This window comes from Prunus dulcis, chromosome 1, assembly GCF_902201215.1.
Source record: "Prunus dulcis chromosome 1, ALMONDv2, whole genome shotgun sequence".
Classification (NCBI taxonomy): Eukaryota; Viridiplantae; Streptophyta; class Magnoliopsida; order Rosales; family Rosaceae; genus Prunus; species Prunus dulcis.
In genome coordinates this window covers 1078525-1104205 of record NC_047650.1, presented here as the reverse complement: position 1 = coordinate 1104205, position 25681 = coordinate 1078525, and the positions used below count along the sequence as shown (strand labels likewise).

The 25681-nt window shown below is 39.0% G+C and overlaps 4 protein-coding genes across 6 annotated transcripts; 2 read left to right on the top strand and 2 right to left on the bottom strand.

The window, feature by feature from the left end:
* Positions 1-544: 544 nt before the first annotated feature.
* Positions 545-10896, top strand: LOC117634668 (SART-1 family protein DOT2). Of its 2 annotated transcripts, XR_004586818.1 has the most exons (14): positions 545-894; positions 1229-2140; positions 3025-3166; positions 3262-3316; positions 3831-3944; positions 4059-4155; positions 4286-4352; positions 4469-4528; positions 4828-5452; positions 7907-8376; positions 8767-8987; positions 9707-9791; positions 10273-10525; positions 10610-10896. XR_004586818.1 is itself a non-coding variant. In XM_034368859.1 (13 exons), the coding sequence occupies exons 2-13, from the start codon at positions 1260-1262 to the stop codon at positions 10345-10347; spliced, it is 2892 nt and encodes a 963-aa protein (XP_034224750.1). In that variant the 5' UTR covers positions 545-894; positions 1229-1259; the 3' UTR covers positions 10348-10896. The 2 variants fall into 2 exon arrangements, 1 of the variants encoding a protein (XP_034224750.1); XM_034368859.1 differs by having other exon boundaries at positions 10273-10896.
* Positions 10897-11335: 439 nt separating this feature from the next.
* Positions 11336-21815, bottom strand: LOC117634680 (cysteine synthase-like). Of its 2 annotated transcripts, XM_034368870.1 has the most exons (11): positions 21696-21811; positions 21238-21301; positions 21038-21147; positions 20828-20885; positions 20135-20398; positions 19889-20026; positions 19738-19789; positions 12533-12612; positions 12014-12073; positions 11805-11885; positions 11336-11717 (listed from the first exon to the last, which is right to left on the bottom strand). In XM_034368870.1, exons 2-11 carry the CDS (start codon positions 21277-21279, stop codon positions 11625-11627), a joined length of 978 nt encoding a protein of 325 aa, XP_034224761.1. In that variant the 5' UTR covers positions 21280-21301; positions 21696-21811; the 3' UTR covers positions 11336-11624. The 2 variants fall into 2 exon arrangements, with proteins under 2 accessions (XP_034224761.1, XP_034224768.1); XM_034368877.1 differs by lacking the exons at positions 11336-11717; positions 12533-12612 and having other exon boundaries at positions 11824-11885; positions 21696-21815.
* A 225-nt stretch (positions 21816-22040) lies between these two features.
* LOC117634697 (ferredoxin C 1, chloroplastic) lies at positions 22041-22947 on the top strand. Its single transcript, XM_034368889.1, has one exon. It carries the CDS (start codon positions 22294-22296, stop codon positions 22735-22737), a length of 444 nt encoding a protein of 147 aa, XP_034224780.1. The 5' UTR covers positions 22041-22293; the 3' UTR covers positions 22738-22947.
* Positions 22948-23104: 157 nt separating this feature from the next.
* LOC117615309 lies at positions 23105-25592 on the bottom strand. Its single transcript, XM_034344375.1, has one exon. It carries the CDS (start codon positions 24407-24409, stop codon positions 23381-23383), a length of 1029 nt encoding a protein of 342 aa, XP_034200266.1. The 5' UTR covers positions 24410-25592; the 3' UTR covers positions 23105-23380.
* Between the last annotated feature and the right edge of the window lie 89 nt (positions 25593-25681).

Below are 25681 nucleotides of genomic sequence, written 5' to 3'. Positions count from 1 at the left end.
TTTATATGTTTTTAGCTAAAATTTAACTAAAAGATAGAGAGCATGATTGTGGATGCTCTTATAGTTAAAATATTAATAAGTTTATATTTGGTGTAATATTAAAATATATTTTATAGTGTAATGTTAATTAAATAAAATTGGAAAAGAAAAAAAAACCCTCTTTCCCAAATTTATCATGCTTTTTTCTCCCCTACTAATTTATATAGGTTAAGTGCTCGATTCCCCTTCCAAGACCTAAAAAGAATCCCTCTTGTATGTGTCTATGGCTAAACGAGAGGCGTGGTCCACCCTAAACTTTAATATATAAATTATAGTCTAAATTATTTTAAATTAAAGTAATTTTTATAGGTTTAAAAATTTATTCACTATACACAAGAAAAAAGATAAAAGAGTACACTTTAGGCTCTGTTAAAAGTAAAAATCTCACAAAGGACTCACTAGTGTAGGGATTTAGAGTATTTATTACCTCAACCAAGGTCTTAGGTTCGAATCCTACCGTGTGTGTTTAACATGCTATTTCCTCTTTGAATAAGAAAGTTCCTCAAAAGTAAAAATCTCGAAACAACCCCAAAGCCTCCGTTCCTCTCGTTGCACTTCCCCGCTTTCGAACCCAAGCAAAATCCGCCACACCCTCTTCACCGTTATTCTCGGCTGTCGTGCTTCCAAATAACTTCGAAAATCGAAGAAATCCAAGCACTCAATTGCCATCGGAGCCATCCAAATCCGGATTTCACAACCTAATTGTTGTTATATCTCTGATTGATTCATCAAATCAATCAAATTCCAGTCGAAAGCCTAATCCAAGTTTACGAAACAGAGGCTTCAAGATACTGGAGAGAGAGAGGAGGCTCCGCCTACACTTACAGCCACACAAACCCCAAAACCTGTCATAAGGTATCAGTATCTTTCTAAGCATTATTAATTTTTTTTAAATTCGCTAATTTATTTTTGTTTCTGGCTGATTAGGGTTTTCAATGTTCATATGTTACTTGCAAAGATCGTTTTCTGCTTTGCTCGCAAGATTTTAAGTAAAATAGACGGAATTTGAAGTTTTTGCTGCGTGATTTTCTCAGTTTGCCAACACACCTGATATTTTGGACTTTATCTGCTTTAAATGGCTTCTCTTTGGATGTTCCCACTGCCTGCCTACCATTGTTTAAGGACTTTAATATACTTTGACTTTGTTAATTTTATGTGGTTTGATTTATTTGATATTCTACAATTCCAGGCGTGGAGTTTCGCAGTTTAGTGTGTTGCAAATGGAAGTGGAATACGATAGAGATGACTCTCCAATGAGAGAGCATCGGGAGGAAGGGATATATGATGATTTAGATGAGAATGGGACGGACAAATCAAGCAGGCATCGCAGCAAGGATCGGAAGAAGAGTAGCCGAGGGGAAGAGAAGGACACTAGAAGTAAAGACCGGGAGCGGTCGAGGAGAAGTAGTGACGATTTTGTAAAGGAAAGAGAGAAAGAATCTAAAGATTCGGAAAAGGATCGAGTATCTAGCAAGGAAAGGAGGAAGGATGATAGAGATGACCGCTATAAGGATAAGAATAGAGATAATAAGGCGAGGGAGAAAGATTATGATCGAGAGAGTCATAGAGAAACAGAGCATGAGAGGGGGAAAGATAGAAAGGATAGGGGAAAGGAAAAAGAGCGGGAGAAGGAGAGAGAGGTAGAGAAGGATAGTGATCGAGGACGAGACAAGGAGAGGGGGAAAGAAAAGATTAAGGACAGGGATAAGGACAAGGAAAGGGAAAAGGAAAGAGACAGGGCAAAAGAAAAGGAAAGAGAAAAAGAGAGAGAAAAACATAAAGATAGAGAGAAAGGGAGGGAGAACTATAAAGATACCGATAGGGAGAGGGTGAAAGACAAATACAGGGAAAAGGAGAGGGAGGTGGATCAAGATAAGGATAAATCAAGAGATAGAGTAAGCCGGAGAAGCCTTGATGAGAATTATGAATGGAGCAAGGATGGGGGAAGAGATGATAAAGCTAAGCTAAATGAGGAGTATACCGGGGATAAAGACATTAAGCAAGGGAAGGTGTCCCATAATGCTGAGGATGAACGGAAGGCTGAGGGCTTATCAGGCGGAGCACATCTATCAGCATTGGAGCTTGAGGAACGCATCATGAAGTAATTACATCTTCATATATGTTCTCTTTATTCCATATTTGATTTATCACATGAACCTTTTTCATTCTTTGAAATATTTCCGCTTAATTTCTCATTTTGCATTATTGCACTTTATGCTCTTTGTGAGGCACATGAGAAGTTAGATTGTAATGTATTTAAGGAATCATGTAAATTGGTCTCATGGACACTCTGAACCTGTATGTGATATACGCATAATATGCTTAGGCAATTTGCTATAAAAATTATCAATAATCACAGGGAAACATGTACAAAAATCTACTTGGTTGTATATTAATTTGAATCAATATTTTTTAAGAAGATAATAACAATCCAATATATTCCATTTGGTTATTGTATTAAAATAAATTACAAAATTTGAACACAGAGATGATTGTAGCATGCAAGCACTGTTCTGCTGGGAACCAACTGTCAATTTATTATTTGACAAGTTTTCTTGAGGATATATCTTGTGATTTTATGCTTGTTTTCTGGTTACATCTTGATTTTGGCTGCAGCTGATTGACACAGTTTTAGTACACTATAGTTATTCAGCTCATTCCAATCTTTGCTTGGAATTATTTTCTCCTATTTAAATGGAGCTGAATGATGGATGTTATGGGAGAGTGGGTTTTTTTATTATTTACAATTTTCAACTACATGAGTCGTCTTTTATTGCATTTGAACACTTAATAGAATGACAATGTAGTTATATTCCGTTGTGTTACTGTGAATACAGAATCTTCTTGTATGTATGTTCGATATGCAAACACCTTTTTTTATGTTTATTTTTGTTATTTTTTTTTAAAGACAATGCCATGTGTAAAATGACTATTTCTTTGCGTTGTGGTTACAGTTTAGTTATATTGGTTTTGCTTTTTGCTCAGGACAAAGGAAGAGAGATTAAAGAAGAAGAAAGAAGATGTTCCTGAGGTTTTAGCATGGGTCAGTAGAAGTCGTAAGCTCGAGGATAAAAGGAATTCTGAAAAGCAGAAAGCATTGCAGCTTTCTAAGATTTTTGAGGAACAGGTTAGTTTGATAGTGTTTTCTTTTTTTCTTTTTTGCATTGTGTTTGCAGTTAGTTGATTTTATGATAGCCATTCATATTTTGTGTATTTTCTCAGGACAATATTGGTCAAGGAGAGAGTGAAGATGAGGAGACAGCCCAGGATACCACTCGTAAGAATGCTTCTTACTTGAGAATTTTTTTAATATTGCTTAATAGAAGCTAGTTAGTTGAAGGGCCATCTGTACATCAACAGGAATTTGAATTTAGTTCTTTTTGCATGATTTTTTAATAAATATTTTAGCACATATTTTAGCACTATGTTAGAGACAGATTGCATATTGTATGTAGAACTTGTAGACTTATGGAGCACGATTTACCCCTGAGCACCAGATAAAAAATCATAAATCTTGAGGACTTGTATCTGTGATTCTGTATGCCTCTAGGGGTTTGTTTCAGCATTCTGTCTATATGCACTGGTTTCTATATATTTCTAGTTTATAAGAGTGTAACAATGACTTGACCATGACTGGTTGTGGGACGCGATGCTGTTGATAGTATTTTTAAGAGTGATTCAGATTTTCAGTTGACGTGTCAATAATGTCTGAATAACTCTTACAATCCATGAAGTATTTCTGGTTGCTTGGTTAGATTGATCTCACCTTTACTCTAAATACCTGCTTACAGATGATCTAGCTGGGGTTAAAGTTCTTCATGGCCTTGACAAAGTAATGGAAGGTGGGGCAGTTGTTTTAACACTCAAAGATCAGAACATTCTAGCTGATGGTGGCGTTAATGAAGGTAGAGTAGCTTGGAATTACTTTGGTTTTGTTAGGGCCTTGTTCCTTATAGGCATGGATTATTTTTTTAAAAAGAGGTTGGTTTTTTTTTTTTTTTCCTTTCCTAATGTAACAGACATTGATATGCTTGAGAATGTGGAAATTGGAGAGCAGAAGCAGCGAGATGACGCTTACAAGGCAGCAAAGAAAAAAACGGGGATTTATGTTGATAAGTATGTTGACTATAATTGTAACGTGTAAACATTGTCTATTCTAGCCATCGACTATAATTTGGCATTTGCTGACATATCTCATTACTGTGCTGGTTGTTATTAACTACTTGTGTGTATTATGGTGTCTCAGGTTTAACGATGACCTTAATACAGAGAAGAAAATTCTTCCACAATATGATGATCCAGTCCCAGATGAGGTCAGCATTTTCTGTTTTTATTTCCCAAACTTTGAGCTTAGACCCTATTCTCATGAACATTTTGTTGAAATGTTGAGCATGGAGGTTGTAATATGTGAATTTATGTTTCTTTTCAGGGGTTAACTTTAGACAAAAGAGGACGTTTTACTGGTGAAGCAGAAAAGAAACTCGAAGAGGTACTATTTTATTTCTCGTCATAATTTTATTATTGGTAATAAAAAGAGAGAATATGATTGACATTTGGTGCAGTGAATTGAGATGGTGTTCTCACAATTGTTGTTTCCATTGCTTTCTGTTTCTGCTGGTCTGGTCTGGTCCTATTTTTATCTTTTTAGAGTTTGGATGTATATGATTTATATGCTCCAATTTGCATGAGTTATGCCCCGTTGATGTTTATAATGTGATCTTGCTGCGTTTAGATAAAGACAAATGAAAATGGAAAAGACTAACAGTAGCGTTATTTCTTTTGAATTAGCTGCATAAGAGGATACAGGGTGTTCCCACGAACAACCGCTTTGAAGATCTCAACATGTCTGGAAATGTCACATCTGATTTTTATACTCAAGAAGAAATGCTTCAATTTAAAAAGCCCAAAAAAGGGAAAAAGAAATCCTTGCGGAAGAAGGAGAAGCTAGATTTAGATGCCCTTGAAGCAGAAGCAGTGTCTGCAGGATTGGGTGTTGCAGACCTTGGTTCTAGGAATGATGCAAAGAGGCAGGCCAATAAAGAGGAGCAAGAAAGATTGGAAGCTGAAAGGAGGAATAGCGCATACCAGTTGGCGTATGCTAAAGCAGATGAGGCATCTAAATCGTTGCGTCTGGAACAAATTCTTACTGTTATACCAGAGGAAGATGAAACTCCTGCCTTTGCAGATGATGACGATGATCTCTATAAATCCTTGGAGAGAGCAAGGAAATTGGCTCTTAAAAAGAAAGAGGAGGAGACGGCATCTGGTCCACAAGCAATTGCACTCCTTGCCACCACCACGGCCAGCAGTCAGACTGCTGATAATCAAATCCCCTCAACTGGAGAGTCACAGGACAACAAGGTTGTCTTTACAGAGATGGAAGAGTTTGTCTGGGGCCTCCAGCTTGATGAAGGTATTTTATTTCTATGTGTTTTTGCCTTTTAATCAACCTTAGGTGATTGTGTAGTTGATTCTTTATTGGCCAAGTGTGGAATCCTTCCCTTTTCCCACTTAAGACGTAATGTCTGAATGGTTATCATCTTGTAGTTAGCTGGTGGCTGTCATCCTAATTCACCAAATGCAGGATAACGTATCATTTCCCCATGGAGGGGTATGATGTTGCTCCTGCTGCTTTTACATGCCGATTTGATCTTTGCTTTTGTGCATCTTATCTGTTTAATGTGGGTCAACTTGTGAGCATTCTTGATGTAGGATATGGGTGACTTGAGTATTTAGGTAGTTTAGCGGAAGCAAAAACAATGGAAAACACAAAATAGGATGAACAAGGATAGGATGTAGGATATGGGTGAATTGAGTATTTAGGTAGTTTAGCGGAAGCAAAAACAATGGAAAACACAAAATAGGATGAACAAGGATAGGTCCTGGAATCACTCTAGGGGTTTGGCTTCACACCAAGTAGTCTCCAATCTTTGGAAAATAAGCTTTTCTTTATATCTCAACAACTCAACTCTATAATGAATTACATAGACGGTGTTTTTATAATAATCTAATCCTAGAGTGAAAAGGAAAATTAAACTTATTCTAGGAAAGAAATCCTAATCCAAAGAAAATAGGAAACTTAGAAATCCTACTGAAATCTGGAAAAACTAAAAATCCTAATGAAATCTGGAAAACTTAGAGAACCTAGGAACTATCAAATAAATTAGGAAACTAATTAATAATTCCCTCTTCCATCTCTTTCGTTTGTAAACCCTAATGGGTTTGACAAAGATGTCCTCATCAATTCTCCCTGGCTGAGAAGAACTTGACTCTGGCAAGTTAGAATTGTAGTAACATTCCTGGAAGTCGGAATCAGCGTGCAAACATATAGACTCATCCTCTGCCTCCCTCCCGAATCTGATAAAATCAATGAGTTGTAGGAATGCCGACTGATCAGTTACACTTTTCCCTCCTTTGCTGAACGGTGATTCGATCAATGGGCAACTTACTAGTGTCATCATAGGATGAAAAATCTCACCAGATTCAACCTTAATGTCGACAACACTAGCAAGAAGTTCAGGCTTACACACTTCTTCCTTAAACTCCCCTTGACCAGCAGCTTCTACTTGAATCTCCATGGTATTGTCTTGAAAATTTTCTCCTTGTTTCCAATCATCAATGGATTGATGTTCTTGAGACTCCTTTGAACAAATATTGATCACGTCAAACTTATCCACATAACGGTGCTTGGATGCTTCTAGTTTTGCAAGACGATCCATGAGTCTGAATCATTTCCAGCATATGAACAATCCGTTCATAGACCATTGCTGGCATGTTTGTCTTACCAACCGTAGTTGGAGCCATACACTTGACATACAACATGCAGAAAAGAGATTTGAAAATTTCGAACCCAAGGAAAACGAAAACCTGGCTCTGATGCCAAATTTAATGTAGGATATGGGTGGATTGAATATTTAGGTAGTTTAGCGGAAGCAAAAACACTGGAAAACAGAAAATAGGATGAACAAGGATAGGTCTGGAATCACTCTAGGGGTTTGGCTTCACACCAAGTAGTCTCCAATCTCTGGAAAATAAGCTTGACTTTATATCTCAACAACTCAACTCTATAATGAATTACATAGACGGGGTATTTATAATAATCTAACCCTAGAGTGAAAAGGAAAATTAAACTTATTCTAGGAAAGAAATCCTAATCCAAATAAAATAGGAAACTCAGAAATCCTACTGAAATATGGAAAAACTAAAAATCCTAATGAAATCTGGAAAACTTAGAGAACCTAGGAACTAACAAATAAATTAGGGACCAGTTTGGCATTGCTGTGCTGTGAAAATAATCACTGTCAGATTTGCTGTGAGAGAAAGCAGTTTGGCGTTTGGTAAACTTTTTGTTAAAAGTGTTGTTGGTACTGATTCCCGCATAATCAGAAAATGATTGCCGCATAATCTTTAAACCCAACGCCCCTTCAAAACTGATTCCTACATAATCAGAAAATGAAAGCACCTCATTAGCTGCTTTCCCTTATAGCTTTCTCTCACAACAATTTTTAACAATAAGTGATTTTCTCATAGTTTACCGAATGGGCTGGACTTCCCAAAATTTTAAAAAAATCACTTATCACCCCAAATAAGCAATGCCAAACTGGCACAAGGAATCTAATTAATAATTCCCTCTTCCATCTCTTTCGTTTGTAAACCCTAATAGGTTTGACAAAGATGTCCTCATCAATTCTGCAAGTTTTAGCATTTGTTCTCAAGGTGATTTTGATAGTGGCCTTTTTAACTGGTGGAAATTCTAGAATGCTTTGATGCTATATCATAGTTTCATGTTTTCATTAAAGCTTTTTCAAGTCACAGCATGTATAATTTAGAAAGTGACTGTTTTGCTATGGTTCCCCTTCTTTTTCAGAATCTCACAAGCCTGAAAGCGAAGATGTTTTTATGCAAGAAGATGAAGAGCCCAAACCTTCCCATGAAGAAAGAATGAATGAACCTGGTGGATGGACTGAAGTTAAAGATATGGATGAAGACGAAAAACCTGCTACTGAGGATAAGGAGAAAATAGTTCCCGATGAAACTATCCATGAAGTTGCGGTCGGGAAGGGCTTATCAGGTGTGCTGAAGCTGCTTAAAGATCGGGGAACCCTTAAAGAAGGTATTGAATGGGGTGGCAGAAACATGGACAAGAAAAAGAGCAAGCTTTTAGGCATTGTAGATGATGATGATGAGCCAAAGGAGACCCATACATCACGTCAAAAAAAGGATGAGCACAAGGATACTCGTCCATCCTCTTCCAGCCATCAAAAGGAGACTCGTCCTTCAAAAGTCTATCAAGAAAAGGATATTCACATTGAGAGAACTGATGAATTTGGCCGAACTGTAAGTACTCCTGCATTCTCTTCCAGTTTTTGTGTGTTTTTCTGGTCTAAGTAACAGTGTTACACTGCAGTGAAGGTGTTCATAGAATTCTTAGTCAATTGATAATATTCTTATGCACAGGCTAAATTTTAGGGTTGGGAGTGTAGTTCTTTAAAAGCTGTGTAGAAAGCAAGAATATGTATGTTCTGATCTTTGTTTCATCAGTGACATCATATTAGCCATTGTCAATTTAGATATTCCTATGTTTATTTCATGAAGTTTTGGGTTTGGAAGTGCTATGGTTCTTTAAAGCTGGGATGCAGGCAATATTTTGGATGTTTTTATCTTTGCTTCATCAGTGATCATGTAGTATTATTCTACACTGCTAACTTATTTACTTGTTTTCACCAGTTGACACCGAAGGAAGCCTTTCGGACACTTTCTCATAAGTTCCATGGGAAGGGGCCTGGCAAAATGAAGCAAGAAAAGCGAATGAAGCAATACCAGGAAGAACTGAAGTTAAAACAGATGAAGAGTTCAGATACACCATCATTGTCTGCGGAGAGGATGAGGGACACTCAAGCTCGCTTGCAGACACCCTATCTTGTACTCAGTGGTCATGTTAAACCAGGGTAACGCTTTGTTCATTTATTTCATTCAACTCAGTTTTTTGTTTTAGTTTTGGATAAAGTTTTTAAACAAGAAAATCAATATACTTAGTTGGAGTAGGTAAGTGTTGGAATAGCATGCATTATTTTGTATATTCACACGTTAAAACAGGGTGTTTAACTTTTTCATATGTTATCAGGAATTATTAGGATAATTTTTATAGTCCTTGTGCTATGATAAAAGATGGATTATGGGCAATTCAATAATTTTGAGTGTTAGTGGCCTTGATAGGCAGTGCAGTATAGCGCTGCTTTACCTGCTGTGTATGTCATTGGCAGGCCGTCATTGGTATCTAGAATGATTTATATGTAACAGTAGAAGTAGCTGTTGTAGTAGTGGTAACAATTTGAAACCCCAAAAGGTACCTATCTAGTTCTTCCCTCCCAAAGATTGCTGGGTTCGGCAGGGGGGCCAGTTTTGAAGCTGAGTCACTGAAGCTGATTGGTGGATTCCTGGGTATAAATAATAATTATATTATCATCATAATCATAGTAATAATCAAATGCATTAAGAAATGACTCAACGAATTCTCTAAAACGTGAATATCTCAATTCTCTAAAGAATTGGATAAAGAAGTCTGAGCTGTGGTATAGGCTTCCCTGCCATAACCTTTCTATTTTTTATTCAACATTAGTATCCCTAATTGATTTACCCTTTGTCCCCTCTGTTCTCATGTTGCCAGGCAAACGAGCGATCCCAGAAGTGGTTTTGCTACAGTTGAGAAAGATTTCCCAGGGGGCTTGACACCCATGCTTGGTGACAGAAAGGTAAGTGAATTCGTATAATTCTTGGCCCTAATTTCATGATGTTGATGTTTATGTATAGATAGACTGATATTCACAGGATCCAGTCTTTTCCAACTGGCAACTTATTAGTTATTTTGAAGTGGAGGTTGATCGTGAAATGTTAGTTTGTCCAGAGACAGAAAATAGCCTGATTTGTGATTCACACATTCCTTCTGTACTTCGATTGATTATAGTGTTTTGATGGAGGGGAAGGGGTTTGGGGGGAGCAGATTGATGAATGTGAACTCTCAGTTTCTGAGAGCTTGGAAATGAAACATATTGCATTTAAAATGCTTGTAGATGATATTGTACAAAGTGCATTGGCATTGGCTTCACAACTGGCTAATGGTTTGTAGTAGGATGTAGTAGATTATCACTATTCATCCATTTGTTATGTTCTTTTCTCTCGCCATTTTTTAATTTCCAATAGAAATAATATTATATTGTTTTTTTTTTTTTTCAGGTTGAAAACTATCTGGGGATAAAGCGCAAAGCAGAGCCGGAAAGTTCAGGAACACCAAAGAAGCCTAAAACTTGAAGTTGTCTTCGGCTGAAATTTGGAGTTGACCTTAAAAAAATTCATCTTTGCCCCTGTAAGTACTGTATCGTAATGGGCAAGTGGCTCACATGTGTTGGCCTGGGATTTTGCCCTATTTGTTCTGCTACCGGCCGTAAATAAACTTGTTTTTGACAGAGCCATGGAGAAAAATTTCAAGGTAGTTTCAGATTGTTTGACAGTAACAAAAGAGATGTTATTTTATTCTCTGATAATCTACATAAACCGTTTTCTGCTTGAACAGGGTGTTGTATTTGCTGTCCAAGGATTTATGAGGTGTGACTTTGACTATGGAGTTCAGACAAGAATAGAATCATAGGTCGATCTAGTGTAGTTGGGGGTGTGGGTGCAGGGTTTTCATTGGGTTCATAAATAGCATGAATTCATAATACTTATTCTGTATAGAAGTAAAAGTGAAACCAATGGAAACCAAATTCCGGTGTCGATACTGCCGGAATAGTAGTACTGAAGTACATGTTACTCTTATTCATCAGGAATCTACTCTGATCACGGATAAAGATCTTACCGCTATGCCTTATGTTTGGTTTGGTTTACCATAAGTTTAAATTCTAAAACCGATCAAAATTCCTAAAGGACACTTTAAAGATAATTTTTTTAAGGAAAAGGAGTACTTATTTATAGTTAGCGGTGTCAAACTCAAATGACCTGTTTGTTGTCTGTTATTGTTCGTGCTGGAGATGTTCTTGCCAATGTCGTGCAAAGTTCGAATTTCAGTAGTTCAGTGAGTGGTTGTTTGAAGCTCGTTTCGTATAATTTGGTAAAAACTTGTAATTTCCTAAGGAGCCCCTGTAATGGTGTGGCTATCTTAAAACTATGCATCCTCCTAGCATTAGCAGGGTCGAATTTGAAGCAGAATGCCAGCGTAACTTGCCTCAGGCACCCACATCCGTAGAGGGTTGTGGGCCCCACGGCGTCACACGACTGACTACATGCCCTAAGATGTTAAACAAATTTAATCAATCTCATTGGCGGATTCATTATTAAAATGAAACAGTGAAAGGAACAGATCATACAAGTTCCAACTTTGACTTCGGAAGTGTGCTCACTACTGATTCACTAGTCAAAATAATGAACCAGCCTAAAACCAGAGAACAGATCAGGGTTCAAAGGTTAAAGACCATGTTTTCAGATGAAAACAGAAAGAAAAGAAAAGGGGATAATCCTAGTTTAACTTGGGAAGCCTGATTAATTCAGATTCACTGGTTGAAACTTGAGGCAGCCAGAAACAAGGGAACAGCTCAGGGCTCGAAAGTCATGCTTTCAGCTTCCCGTCTCACTGACTCAAACAGTACAGAGGACAGATACCTCTCCCCAAAGCTTGGAAAAATCACCTATAATGCATTTAAGTAGATGGAGAGAGAAATTAGCAGTTGAACAAAATGCCAACACAAGGTCAATAGAAATAAAATCCAACTTACAACAATGAGCTTTCCAGCATTCTCTGGTCTCTTTGCAATCCTGATTGCAGCAGCGGCAGCAGCTCCGGATGATATTCCGACCTGGAAAGATGATGCAATAAGTTCAATAGAAAGACTGACATACAATGATTGATACATAAATATGACAGAAATTTTAAAAAAACACAAATACTAACTCACTACAAGTGGTTGTTAGGTTAAGAACTTACAAGCAAACCTTCTTTATGTGCAAGAAGCTTTGCAGTTTCAATTGCTTCATCACTTGATATCTGCAACACATCACAGATATTTGGTAAACAGGAAGCAGTTAAAGCTGTTAAGACAAACTAATAATCGACGTGTAAGTGCCCTTGAGCTTTCTATTTTATACTTTATAACAATGCTTTTTTCCCCTATTGACGGAGTCATAAAAGTAATAGCTTCAAAGCACGTAGTAAACATGCATTTTAATGTGCACGACACCCCAGTTACTGAAATTAGATTATGTTTGGACATTTTTTGGTATCACACAGGCATTCCAAATGAAAAATAAATGGTTGTGTTCACATGAGCTCACAGAAATCAATGGCCATTCATAACTTTTGACATCATAACGCTACCAAACACAATATTTCCAGCCTGTGCGTCATTACTAGGAATGATTATATCACAAATGAAAATGTCATGATTTATATAATATGACATGCACTTGAGGAACTAAGATCAATACAAAAACCTTTGAGCCTTACTTGAACAACTTCATCAATGATGTTGACTTCCAAAACACCCGGGATAAACCCAGCTCCTATTCCTTGGATCTTGTGTGGACCTTTAAATTAGAATGAGTATAATAATTAACATCAACAACATGCAAATACCAGATTTCCTTCTTCTATTTCAAATAAAAGAACATTTAAATTTTGACACTAGAATAAACAAAAAAGAGCTAAAAAGAAAATAGAATCAACCTCCGTATATAAATAGACTCATCAGTTAAGAGTTATTTGAAGATATGTATGTTTATTTATAAGCTTGAGGAAATCCAAATTATTTGCAATATGTGGTGGAATTGGGTTTCCAAGCTCAGCACTAGAAGGATTATCTCCTAGACAAACTTTGCAGTATATCATTTTTTTTTTGAAAAGAAACATTGTATTGATAATCAAGAGGAAAAAACCTCGATCAAACAAGAAGACCAAAAAAAGAGTCTGACCTACTAAGATTGAAAAACAAACTGTATAAAAAAACAGAAAAACACAAAGCTTTAGTAAAATCATCTTAAGACTGCCATCATGTCTCTCATGATGGTAGAGTAGTGATAGTCCTTAAACTGCCCCGAAACCGAAGCCCAAAGGGATGCCCAAAATTTAATTCTATCCCATAATTCCTCAACCCTTGCTCCTGTATGACCCTGAAAAATTCTTCGATTTCACTCCATCCAGATATTCCAGAAAATAGCATGAAATAGACAATCACGAAGGATTCCAGCTCTCTTCCCCTTCCCCGAAATCCTCAAATTGATACTAAGGAGCTCAAAACACCCTTTAGGAATCACCCACTCCTCTCCGAGAGCACCCAACATCCTCCACCATAAATTTAGGGAATACGAACAATGAATGAACAAGTGATCAATGTTTTCTGCATTCTCTTTGCAAAGAACACACCAAGAGGGGGATAAGCACATCTTTGGTTGCCTCCTTTGAATGCAATCACAAGTATTAATCCTACCATTTGCTGCCAGCCACACGAAAAATTGAATTTTCGGCGGAGTCTTTGCCTTCCAGATTGATCTGTAAGGGGGAAAGACAACTCTAGTGGTAGAGAGAAGAAAAGACCTGAAAGACTTGCAGGAAAAAGAACCCTGCTCCTCAATCTCCCAAGATCTCCGATCCGGTCTAGAATCGAATAATCTCACGTTCCCCAATATATCCAAAAGTATTACCACTTCTGCAATTTCAGCCTCGGACAAATTCCTTCTGAAATCAAAATCCCAATTGAGAGGCATCTCATGATTGTTAGCAAAACAGGCTATACTTTGATTTTTTCTCCTAGACAAGGAAGAGAGTCTAGGAAACAGATCTTTTAGAATCCCTTCTTTCAGCCAAAGATCCTCCCAAAATCTAATTTTCTCCCCATTTCCAACAGAAAATCTGCAGCATTGAAGAAAAGAATTATACCCTTTCGAAATTTCTCGCCAAGGATTCCTGCAAGACACCTTATCTATCTGTTTAGTATCCCACCCATTTGAGTCTAATCCGTATTTGCTCTTAATGATCCTATGCCATAGCGAATTGGTTTCAAGTGGAAATCTCCACAACCATTTAGCTCTGAGAGCTTCATTTCTTTCTCTTAAAGAGCCAATTCCAAGACCACCTTCCTCTTTCGATTTAGTCACCCTTACCCACCTGACCAAGTGACATTTCTTACCTTCTTCTAGACCCTCCCATAAAAAGTTACGCATAAGTTGTTCTACTTTGGCGGCCACTCCTATAGGCATCTTAAACAATGACATATAGTAAGAAGGAATGCTGCTCAAAACCGCTTGGATTAGCGTTAACCTTCCACCTTTGGATAAGCAAGCCCTCTTCCATTTTTGAAGTCTTTTCTCCACCTTATCCTTTACTGGATTCCAGAAATTAAGAGCTCTTGGGTTTCCCCTGAGAGGCAGACCCAAGTAAACCATAGGCCAGCAACCAACCTCGCATCCCCAACTGCCCGCCATGTTATTCAGAGCTTCAATACTAAAATTGATCCCCAGAATGCAACTTTTAGCCTTATTAATCTTCATCCCAGACACATCACAGAACAACTTCAACAGCTGCAACAGATTTAACCAATACTCTTCCTTGCCATCCAAAAGGAAAATGGTATCATCTGCAAATTGGAGGTGAGAAACTTCAACTTGATCATGACCAGATACAATTCCATGAACTAGGTTAACATCTTGAGCCCTTTCTATTATTCTGCTTAAAACATCGCTAACCAAGGTAAATAGGAATGGAGATAACGGGTCCCCTTGTCTTAATCCCCTAGAGGCTCTAAACTTTCCTCTTGGTTTTCCATTAATCATAATGGAAAAGTTGGCAGATTCCAAGCAGCCGAATATCCAGCCTCTCCATTTGACACCAAAGCCTTTCCTAGCCAGCACATCATCTACAAAATTCCACTCTACATGGTCATATGCTTTCTCGAAGTCAATTTTGAAAACCAGCCCTTTTCTATTCTGTTTTCTGACTTCCTCAACAACTTCATTTGCAACTAACACAGCATCTAGAATCTGTCTCTTTTGGACAAAGGCTCCCTGAGATTGGGATATAGTATTTCCAAGAACCTCCCTCAATCTTGAAGCCAAGACCTTGGATATCACTTTATAAAGGCTCGTAACAAGACTAATCGGTCTGAAATCAGTAACCTTCACGGAATTCGCCTTTTTAGGAATGAGGCAAATGAAAGTTTCATTTGTAACCCCATTAACGATTCCACTTTGAAAAAAATCTTGCATAACCTTCATGAGGTCTCCCTTGACAACCTCCCAGCAAGATTGGAAAAAACTCATGGAGAAACCATCTGGTCCCGGGGATTTGTCCTTGCCACAATCAAAAACTGCTTTCTGAACTTCCTCCAATTCAAAAGGACGTTCGAGCCAATCAGCCTCCATTTGGCTAATGGGACACCAATTTGGGCCTTCAACTCCCCAGCCTGCATTTTTATTGCTGCTATATAACCCTTTAAAGAATCTAATCACCTTCCTTTCAATGTTAGCGTCTACTTCTATAACTCCCAAATCCTCCACTTCTAATTTATCTATGTAATTTATTTTCCTAGCTCCATTTGCCACTCTGTGAAAGAATTTGGTATTCCCATCACCTTCTCTTGCCCATTTTACCTTTCCTCTTTGGCGCCATTTGACTTCCTCCTTCTGGGCCAAATCGCCAATCTTTAGAATAAGATTATCTCTCTCAGACCTCAAAAGGTGATCCAAACCTTCAGTTCCTTCACGTTGATCCAAAACCAGCAATCTAGCTTCTGCCTCCCGTAAGTCCCGCTCTACATCCCCGAATTCCTCCTTGCTCCATACTTTCAATTTCGATTTTAGCATTTTTAACCTCGACATGAATTTGTATCCCTCCCATCCCGGAGTTTGGTCCTCACCCCACCACAGCTTGATCTTCCTCTTAAAATCCGGGTGCTTCAGCCACATATTTTCAAACCGAAATGGAGAAGGACCCCACTTAACCCTAGAGGTGTCCAGCTCAATAGGGCAATGATCAGAGGTAATTCGCGGCAAAGCTTTGTGGCGATAATGAGGGAAGTGATCTTCCCAGCTACCCGACACCAGAAATCTGTCCAGTCTTCTACAAACTGCATTTTCTCTTAGATTAGACCAAGTGAAAGAAGCGTTTAGGAGATTGGGATCCCGTAAATTTGTTTCTTGGATAAAATCATTAAAATCTCTCATGCTTTTAGTCACTCTTCCTTCGTTCGACTTTTCAGCTGAAAAGCGGACCACGTTAAAGTCCCCTCCAAGACACCACTTATCACCACAATACCCATACAAATCAGCCAATTCTTCCCAGAAACTAATTCTTTCCCTCTGTCTGCACGGGCCATATATCCCGGACAGCCACCAATCCGTCCCAATATTCTCTACAATTCTAATAGAAACAGAAAAATCGCCAACCATAGAATCGATTACCGAAACAGATTGGGAATTCCACAAAACTGCAATGCCACCAGATCTTCCCAAAGAGGGCGAGAAGACCCACTCCTTGAATCTTGACCCCCAGACACCTGTGACCAATTGTCTGTCCACAATCTCCTTTTTAGTTTCCAACAAAATTACTATGTCTGGTTTGAGTCTCCGTAGTTGCTCTTTGATCAGTAATCTTTTCCTTCTACTTCCCAGACCTCGAATATTCCAACTGATTATCTTCATTAATGAGAGAATAAATCCCTTTTCTTCTCATTACCATTTCCAGGGCCCGTCGAACCCGTGTCACCATTGGAATTACAAGGTTTACCATGTCTTCTGTGAGCCAAGTTCTTCTTTAGGGGCACCAGAGATATGTCCATTTTGTGCATCAACAATTTAGGTAAACCGTCATTGCGTCCATAACCTCGACGATTTCTTCTTTTTCTGGAATAATATATTACTTCTGGAATGGTGTCTGGGACAAAAGTTGCATCGTCATCAACTTCTAGGCCCGTCTGCACATCTGGCTGGATATTGGTAGGAAAACAGCCATCCACATCCCCATTAACACCACCAGGGTCATCGGGAGTAGCAAAAATCTCGTGAAGAATCCCCTCTTCATTAGCAAAAGCATCTGTATATTTCATTTCCTCATTCGAAGAAGTTTCGTCTTCGAATTTAGATTCCGACGATGGAACTTTGGCCATTGAATCCACAGATTCCGGGCAGATCGACGAACTGGAATCATCATCCTCTCTGTCTGCGATCAACGATGGGGGGAGGGAACAGACCTGCAGCGGTGCGCCTACACTAGAAAGTCGATCGTCGAAGTGAGATAGACCTTTTCTAAAGCCCCTACTTCCATCACCGTTTGCTCGGCCGAATCTGGATAGAAACTTGGTTTTGGGCTTCAACTTAGTTGCCGTACACTCACTCTTTGACTGGGGTGCAGAAATCTTTTTTTTTTTAACCCACAAATAAGACTCGGCCCACTAAAAGACCTAATATTTCCGAAAGGAATGGGCTCAGAGAAATAACCTCCAAAGGGGTTAAACTGGCCTGAAGGTTTCGAAATGGGCTCGCCATTAATTGGGCCCATCGTCAAAGCATTATCACTTGTGGCCTTATCAGATAATGCCGACATAAAAGGAGGGAGAATTAAATTCTCTGCCGCCCTGATAGAAGTCCCATCACCTTGGAACTTCTGGTTCTGCGCAGTTCCGCTGAAACAACTCCGATTTTCCTTCTCGAGCCAATCAAACTCATTAATATTGCTTCGAGCCCAGTCCACCTGGGAATTTTCAACAACCCTCCACTGTCTCTGAGTTGACAGAACTTCACCTCCAGCTACTGCCTAAATAGTCCCATTAGCAGAGATCCAAGGCTGTTCATGCCGTGATCTGGTGGGCCGGATTGCCAGAGAAATTGGTCTGATTTTCACTTGATAACTTTCTATTCCTTCTGTAAGGGTCAAGATTTCCGGTAAAAACCCAATGAAATTTTTTCTGGTTTTAATTCTTGCTTCGAACAGGTACTTGTAGTTTTCGGTCTGCTGGTCCACCTGAAGCAGTCCCCCACATTCCAAGCTGATGCGCTGGAAGAACTCCTTGCTCCACCAGTGCATAGGAAGCCCTTTAATTCCAATCCAGCCACCGTAGCTAACGATTTTGGGGATATAATTTTTCAGTCCATGTTCCCAGCTGTACAGCAAAACATCCGTTTGTCCCTCCACCGCCAGTTTTCCACTGCTACATACGTTCATCGCCTCTGATTTGCTGTCGCAGGTGAAGAAGGCCCTATTAATTTGATAAGGGAATAAATTAACGTTTTTATCCAACCGGCCTTCCATCGCCTTCCGGATACCCTCCCAGGGCTGGTGCAGTACTAACCTTTCACAAACCACCACCCAACTCCAGTTTGTCATATCATCTGTACTGCCATACCCTTTTTCCTGCTCTTGTAACCCCCCCTCATTCTGTACCGCCTCTTTGTAGGTCTTGCCCAATACTCTATCTCTGACACTCACAGCTGTGTTGCCATCTTCTTTTGTGAACCCGTGTCTACTCGTTCTGTTTTTCCCTTTTAGAATTCCTTCTAAATTCTCTTTGATCTGAATCCACCCGCTATCATTCTTACCCTGGGGTATCACCACAGACTTCAAGAATTCGTGTACGCACTTGGTCAGTCTTAGATAGTATCCTTTCCAGTTATGACCCTTTTCTAACCACACTTGGTAAGAATCCCCCCTGTATCTTCTGAAGACACTCTGTACCTTGTTTTCCAGGATTAACTGCAGTTCTTTGATTAACCACTCTACACAGCTAAGTTCCAAGGAAACGTGGAAAAGACGTTCTTTAACCATCTCTGTGATTAGAATGGACCCTCCATACGATAGATCATCTACCTTAATTCGGAACTCCTTTGATTCAATGTTGAAAAACCTTGGTATATGTCTCTTACTCACCTCTCCCTCATTATGTTTCCTACCCCCTCTTTCTGTTTCCCTCGCTCTCTCACCCTTACTTTCTCCCATTTTTGACACACAATAAAAAGACATCAATGAAGTTGTGAGGAATAACTTGCTCAATCATGTAGTTGATCACACTTAGTTGGAAATTGAGTTGAACAATATACCTGTTCTATGTGCATGCTTGTAACTTAATGGCCTCAAGTGCTTTACGTGCAAGTCACTTTGCATTAGTTTGCAGTATATCATTCAGAAGCCAATCAAAGTTGAAAGGCAGATGCTAAAGAAAGTAAGAGTCTTTAAACATTCTATCACTAAAAGAACATAAGCAGAAGATTCATTCCACCAAAGTAGTAACTGATTATCCCTCAGAGAAACTCCCATCTACACTATCAGTCACATCTGAGATTAGTACTTCCACTGTTTATTACAGCCCTATCTCCATCAGAAAGTATCACATTCCTGCGACTGTAAATCCTACATGAAGTTATGAACATCTGTTGCTTATACTTAAAATTATTTCCATTTCGCTAATGAATGTTCATAAAAGAACACACATTTCACACTTCACCCACTCCCTAAAATGGTTCTTACAAATGAGCCTTGTTAACGTGCATGTTTTTCGATAAGTAGTAAAACTTATTAATGCATTAAGACCAAAGGAGCATGTTAGACAGTTCATTACTTGCATACAATTTTGCCTAAACTATGGAAAAGGTCACTAAATAAATTGCAGGTACTATATTATGCAAGGCATGCAAATAATCTCGGAGAAGCAATGCAGTATAGCTCACCAGGCTTTCCTCCAGTTAGGACAGGGCTTTCAACTGGTTCCACACCATACAGCTAACATTAAAGGAAAAGAAAAACAATAAGACAAAGTAAAGGAGCATTTAAACAGGAAGAAAATACAGACTATTGTTCAAGCTAAGACTCAAAGCTAACCTTTATGCTAGGGTTCTTCTCTTTTAGAAATTTCCCTGCACCTGTTATAGTTCCACCTGTACCTATCCCAGAAACAAAAGCATCTACTTTCTCGCCTGAACCTTCCCATATCTCTGGTCCAGTGGTTTCGTAATGCACCTACAATAACACAAATCACATAACTTTTTTCCAAACACAAGACCACTTTTGTTTTTTGCTCATAAGTTGCATCAGCTACATATGCTATGGAATTTATTGAGCAAACACCTTCGGATTGGCAGGATTTTCAAACTGTTGAAGCATGTAGGCATCAGGTGTCTTAGCCAATATCTCTTCAGCCTTCTGAACAGCACCTTTCATGCCCTTCACAGGATCTGTGAGAACCAACTCAGCTCCGAAGGCCCGGAGGATGATTCTTCTCTCAAGACTCATTGAAGCAGGCATTGTAATGATAAGCCTGTAGCGTTTAGCTGCTGCCATGAAGGCTAACCCTATTCCAGTATTACCACTTGTTGGCTCGATGAGGACACTCTTCAGCAAACACAGACCAACCAAAGTCAAAGTAATATCTGTCAGCTCACAATTTCCATCAAATCAAAATCTCAAATCATCTTTTCTTTCCTCATGCATCTAGCATGCTCAAAATATTGGTGAAACCAAACAATGCGGTACTTATACAAAATTCAGACTATTATTAAAGGGTTCACAATTTCACAGACACTGCAGACCACTTATGTTTCTAGCTAAAACATCCCATGCTAAAAGCATAGTTTCATCTTTTTCGTCAATAGCAACTGAAAAAAGAAACATGCTAGTGGAGAAACTAAGCATAGAATATGGGGGAGGCGGTTGCCTCCTCTTTTTCATGCACAAGTTCTTCAACACATAAACCATCTCCCCTTTTTCATGCACAAGTTCTTCAAAAACATAACACTCTTACATAACTATCAAACAACCAACCTGCCCTGGTGTGATAAGCCCCTTTGCCTCTGCATCTGCAATCATACTATAGCCAATCCTGCATTTTATTTTATTTTCCATAATTAGGAACCTTTAAAAAATTATCAGAACACAATATTTTCAAGTCATCGCTGCCCTGAAACCAGTAAGCATAATCATTAACAAAAGAAAAAAGACCAAGTAGAAAGACATTCAACTCAAAGTCTATACCTGTCTTTTACACTAGAGCAGGGCTCCATCATTTCCAATTTGGCAGCGATACGAGCAACACAACCGTCCACAACATGGTTTAGATACACCAATGGGGTTTTTCCAATTAACTATACACAATGAAACAGAGGTTTATATCATCATAAACAAACCACTCAACCCCAACTCATTTTAGTGCACATAAAACCAGGATAATTTACTTCAGTAACATCTTTGGCTATGCCGGCCTTCTCAACTGCCATTTTTGTTTCTCTGTGCAGATTACTGCAAGCAAAAACAAACAAACAAAAATTAATTCTTCATAAGAAAGTTATTTTTCTTTATAAATTTTTTTTATAAATAAATCCACCTAAGACAGAAAAGTCTAAAACAATCATTTAGCACAAGAAAAGGAACCAACTATCAATTGGGAATTGAATAAAAGATTAACGAATATTCTTTAATATGTTTTAATTTCGCTTCTTTTATGAATTTCGTTATCTGATTATGATCAGAAAAGTGGATTTTGTTGCTGGTTTTAACGTGTTTTGTTCTGAAAACCCCAGAAACGAGTTCAGTTGCAGAATCATAAGCTTATCGCGGACGCGATCAGTGAAACGAGATGAGTTCTAGAGGTATGATTAACAATTAATTAAGAGATTAAGACAGAGGATATCACCTGGACACTAACAGACAAGCACCACCTCACAGCTGATGACCTCGAGACCTGTTAAGAAGATGAAGCAATGGAGCTACGAGAACCAACTATCGTACATATATATATATATATATATATATATACGTGAATCTGAAATATGACGTCATAAATACTATTCTCGTTTTTGGGGGGCCCTTTTATTGAATCTGGCCTGCTTTCTGGCCCTGTAACTGTTTTGGGCAAACACGGTATGTGATATGGACTTGATCACAAAGCTTCCAAATTTGACAAATTTATGTCGGTACAAAAAAAGTTCACATTATGCAATGCATAGACTACGAAATGTGAAAGAGTTGTTTGGTTTGACAAATTGTCATTTCCCCTTCAACTTTTTTCCTTGTAAATTTGCACACTGGATGACCTAAGTGTAAAACCCAGTAAGATTTTGTGTTTTTGTTTCCAAACCCAATTTTACCCAAACCCCTAAGTAAACCACCACAAAACAAGACACCAACTTTACAAAACCTTATCCTTTCCCATACCATAAACGTCACTCGCATAGTAGCTGCAATGCCACAAAGACCTTCCCCTCATTTCCCACCTCAAAAAACCCAACACTATGGCGGCCCTTCACTTCACTCCATCTCCTTCTTTCACTCTCCCAAAACAACGACACACAACCAGACTCTCTGCTTCCTTTCAGCTCAATATCCGGCCCCGCCACCGGTCACGGCGATCCTGCACCGTCGGATCCTACAAGGTGGTGGTAGAGCACGAGGGTTTGTCTACTGAGCTTGAGGTGGAGGCTGATGAGACCATTCTAGAAAAGGCATTGGAGTCTGGGCTTTCTGTGCCGCATGATTGCAAGCTTGGGGTGTGCATGACTTGCCCTGCACGGCTTCTGAGTGGGAAGGTTGATCAGAGTGAAGGTATGCTGAGTGATGATGTGGTGGAAGGTGGGTATACCTTGCTGTGTGTGTCGTACCCACAGTCGGATTGTCACATTAGGACCATTCCAGAAGATGAGCTGCTATCTCTGCAATTAGCAACAGCTAATGACTGAAATTTTGGATTTTGGCAACTGGGTTTTTGATTTGACCCATGTTTGTATTGAGTTATGGTTTGTTGAATACAACTAAATCTAAAGGCCTGCCTTTTAGTTTTGTTTTATAAATTATAAATGGTATGTGCTGCTGCTATCAGTTTGTGTTTTGTTTAAGTCATATGATTGGATAGGCCTTTGAATGGATTGGTTATTACCTTGAGGGAGCAATTTATGTATATATATACCTGAAGTTTATTGCTTTTTCTCCTCCTAGTGAAATGGCAGAGCTCAGGGACAGAATCTATTTAAGTTAAACAGATGATGAGTGCAATAATTTCTCCGGCTTCATTCCAAACAATGACATATTACATACACAACGCAGAAAGAGAAAAAAAATTATCATCATAATTTATAGATTACAAAGAAGGAAATTTAGACCAATAGTTCCACAAGAGATATGGCAAGATGATCCTAAATTTGTATTAACAATGCTAGGGAATTAAGTGCCTGCGATGAACACGATAAAGTGCCATGTTTGCCTGTATCTTACACCATCAGGCTGATTGCTTTAGCTCCCCGGAAAGTCATTTCAAAGCAGAGAACTTTTGTTGTTGAATTGGCTAAGCCAGCTTTTATATCTCATATAGCAAACCATGTGCTCCTAAGCTGAATATGAGGAACTGGGTTTCTTCCTTGTTATTTGCTTTAACTTCACCTTCACATTAATGCCATTATCAATGATAGACTGAAGCACAATTTGAAGCTTGCCTTCCAATCTCTCCCCTTTCCTTGGTGTGTAAATCACATCGTGGATATCGTCACCCAATGCCCTCTGAGCCAGAACTGCCCCAACAGCAGCACAAGCAGCTGCGTTCCTAGTCGAACCAAGGTCAAATTTCATGTCTTTTGATATGGAATGGGCCACAGCAACAACCTTACTGGTCACTCGGTGAATAATGCAAGCACGAACAGACGCCTTCGATATGTAAATGTCCAGGCAAAACGGCTCATGGAAAGGACCTGTTAGCTGGTTATAAGTCGGAGTCCTCAGCTTCTTCTTCCCAACACAAGCAGTGTCCATTTCATCAAGCTGAGAATTGTTGGCAATTCTACCTTGTTTCTCACTTCTAGAGAATAAATCCCGAATTCGGCTGTCTGTTTTGCTTTCTTTGAGCTCATTACTCTTCCTTTTAATTTCCTTTGGATCATCCTTCTGCTTAGAAGACTTCTTCCTACGATGAAAGTCGAAATTATACTCTTCAAACTCTTTGGAATTGCGGTCAAGTTTATAGAAAAGACTGCCTCGAATCCTCATATTATCAATGTCATCAAAATCTGGGTCACCCTCGACAGGTAGAGAGCAATTATCAACCGGTTCATCAACCACTTCCTCCGATAAGTAACTGGATTCCGACGCAGTCCCCTCCGTTCCACGCCCTGCTAGTGCCAAACCCGATGAAACCAGCCATGCATCATGGTCAACAAGCTCAATATCATAGCTGTCGGAATGGGGTTTAGCATCGGAAGGGAACAGCGGAGAAAGATGAAAGCTACTTGAATAATTAGAAACTTGTTCAGAACGATGGAGAATGGGAATGGTGGTGTTGGACTTGGGGCCAAAACTACGAGCCCTCGAAAGGAAATGCGGATATACTACTGAAGCAAATGTGATTCCTCTCTTGAAGAACATCACGGAGGTCGGTTGAGACCGCCACTACAAAGTAGTAAAGACCAAGCCGTGCAATTTCGAAGACTAACGGGGGTCAAGTATTATATCTAGATTAGAGCAAAGAGAGTTGTTGTTGTCTAAGGAGCAAAGCATCAAACAGTTAGTCGGCAAGGACTGCTATACCTCGTTTACGCTATCCCAAACTATCCTTTCTTCGTAACTGTCGTCCCAACTAGCTGAAATGGAACACTCTCTCTCTCTCTCTCTCTCTCCCCAACCCACTGACACTGACGCTCAAGTGTGCTAGGTTCGTTGCATGGGGAAAACTGGTCATTGGTTGATCATAGGACCCAACCCAGGTCTTACAATGGGTAAGCCATTGGTCGCTGATCAAACCGGGACGAAGGAAGTTGCTTTCTTTGTCAAATGATGAGAACGAAACTCGTGGTCGTGAAGATTGGACGAACCTATACACTTTTGATTATTTATCTTCTCTGATCCACCAATCCCACTCATGCCACTTGAGCTAGACCTCATAAACCCGCCATTTTAACTTGAATTTACGAGCCGCTTTCGTCTATGCACAAACCATGCAAAAATAAGATTCTAAAACCAAAATTTGTGCCCAAGCATGGCCCATTTAAAATGCTAAGAAAGAGAACATAAATAACTCTTCAATAGTTGAAGAAAACAATCGGCTTACTTACTCGGTATTTGTTGTTGGAAAGATTTCTGATTAACAGAAATTTTTTTTGGTTGCCACAATTAGGAAGGGAAATGGGAGTTTTCTCACACACTAATACAAGTTGTCATGAGGTTTCGAACTTAAGATCACTTAGCTACAAGTGAAGTCCCTTTTACACTAGACTAGACACCGTTGACTGATTAACAGATTAATTGGATGACCATATCACTTAAGAGTTGAGACATAACGTGGAAGGAAAATTATACGGATTCGAGGACTAAAAATGCACAAGGAATGCCGTGAAATTGAGTTTTGGAAGATGAATTCTCGAAACAAAATGAAATTTGATTTCCAAAGAGAGGCTTTTCTGCTCATTATATCTTTAATTTTGAGGTTTAACTCGAAACAAACAAGAACATCTCATAGCTAACCTAACCACCTGCAGTGATAAATCCCACTGATGTGCTGCACCTTAAAACTTGGGATCGGAGTTTACCTTTTGTTTATGGTTGTGTAAACTGATCAAGGCCCTAGAAATATTAAGCCTAGCAAAAAATTCAACATTTCATGCCTGAAAGATAAAGCATGCAATGACATTTGGTTCAATT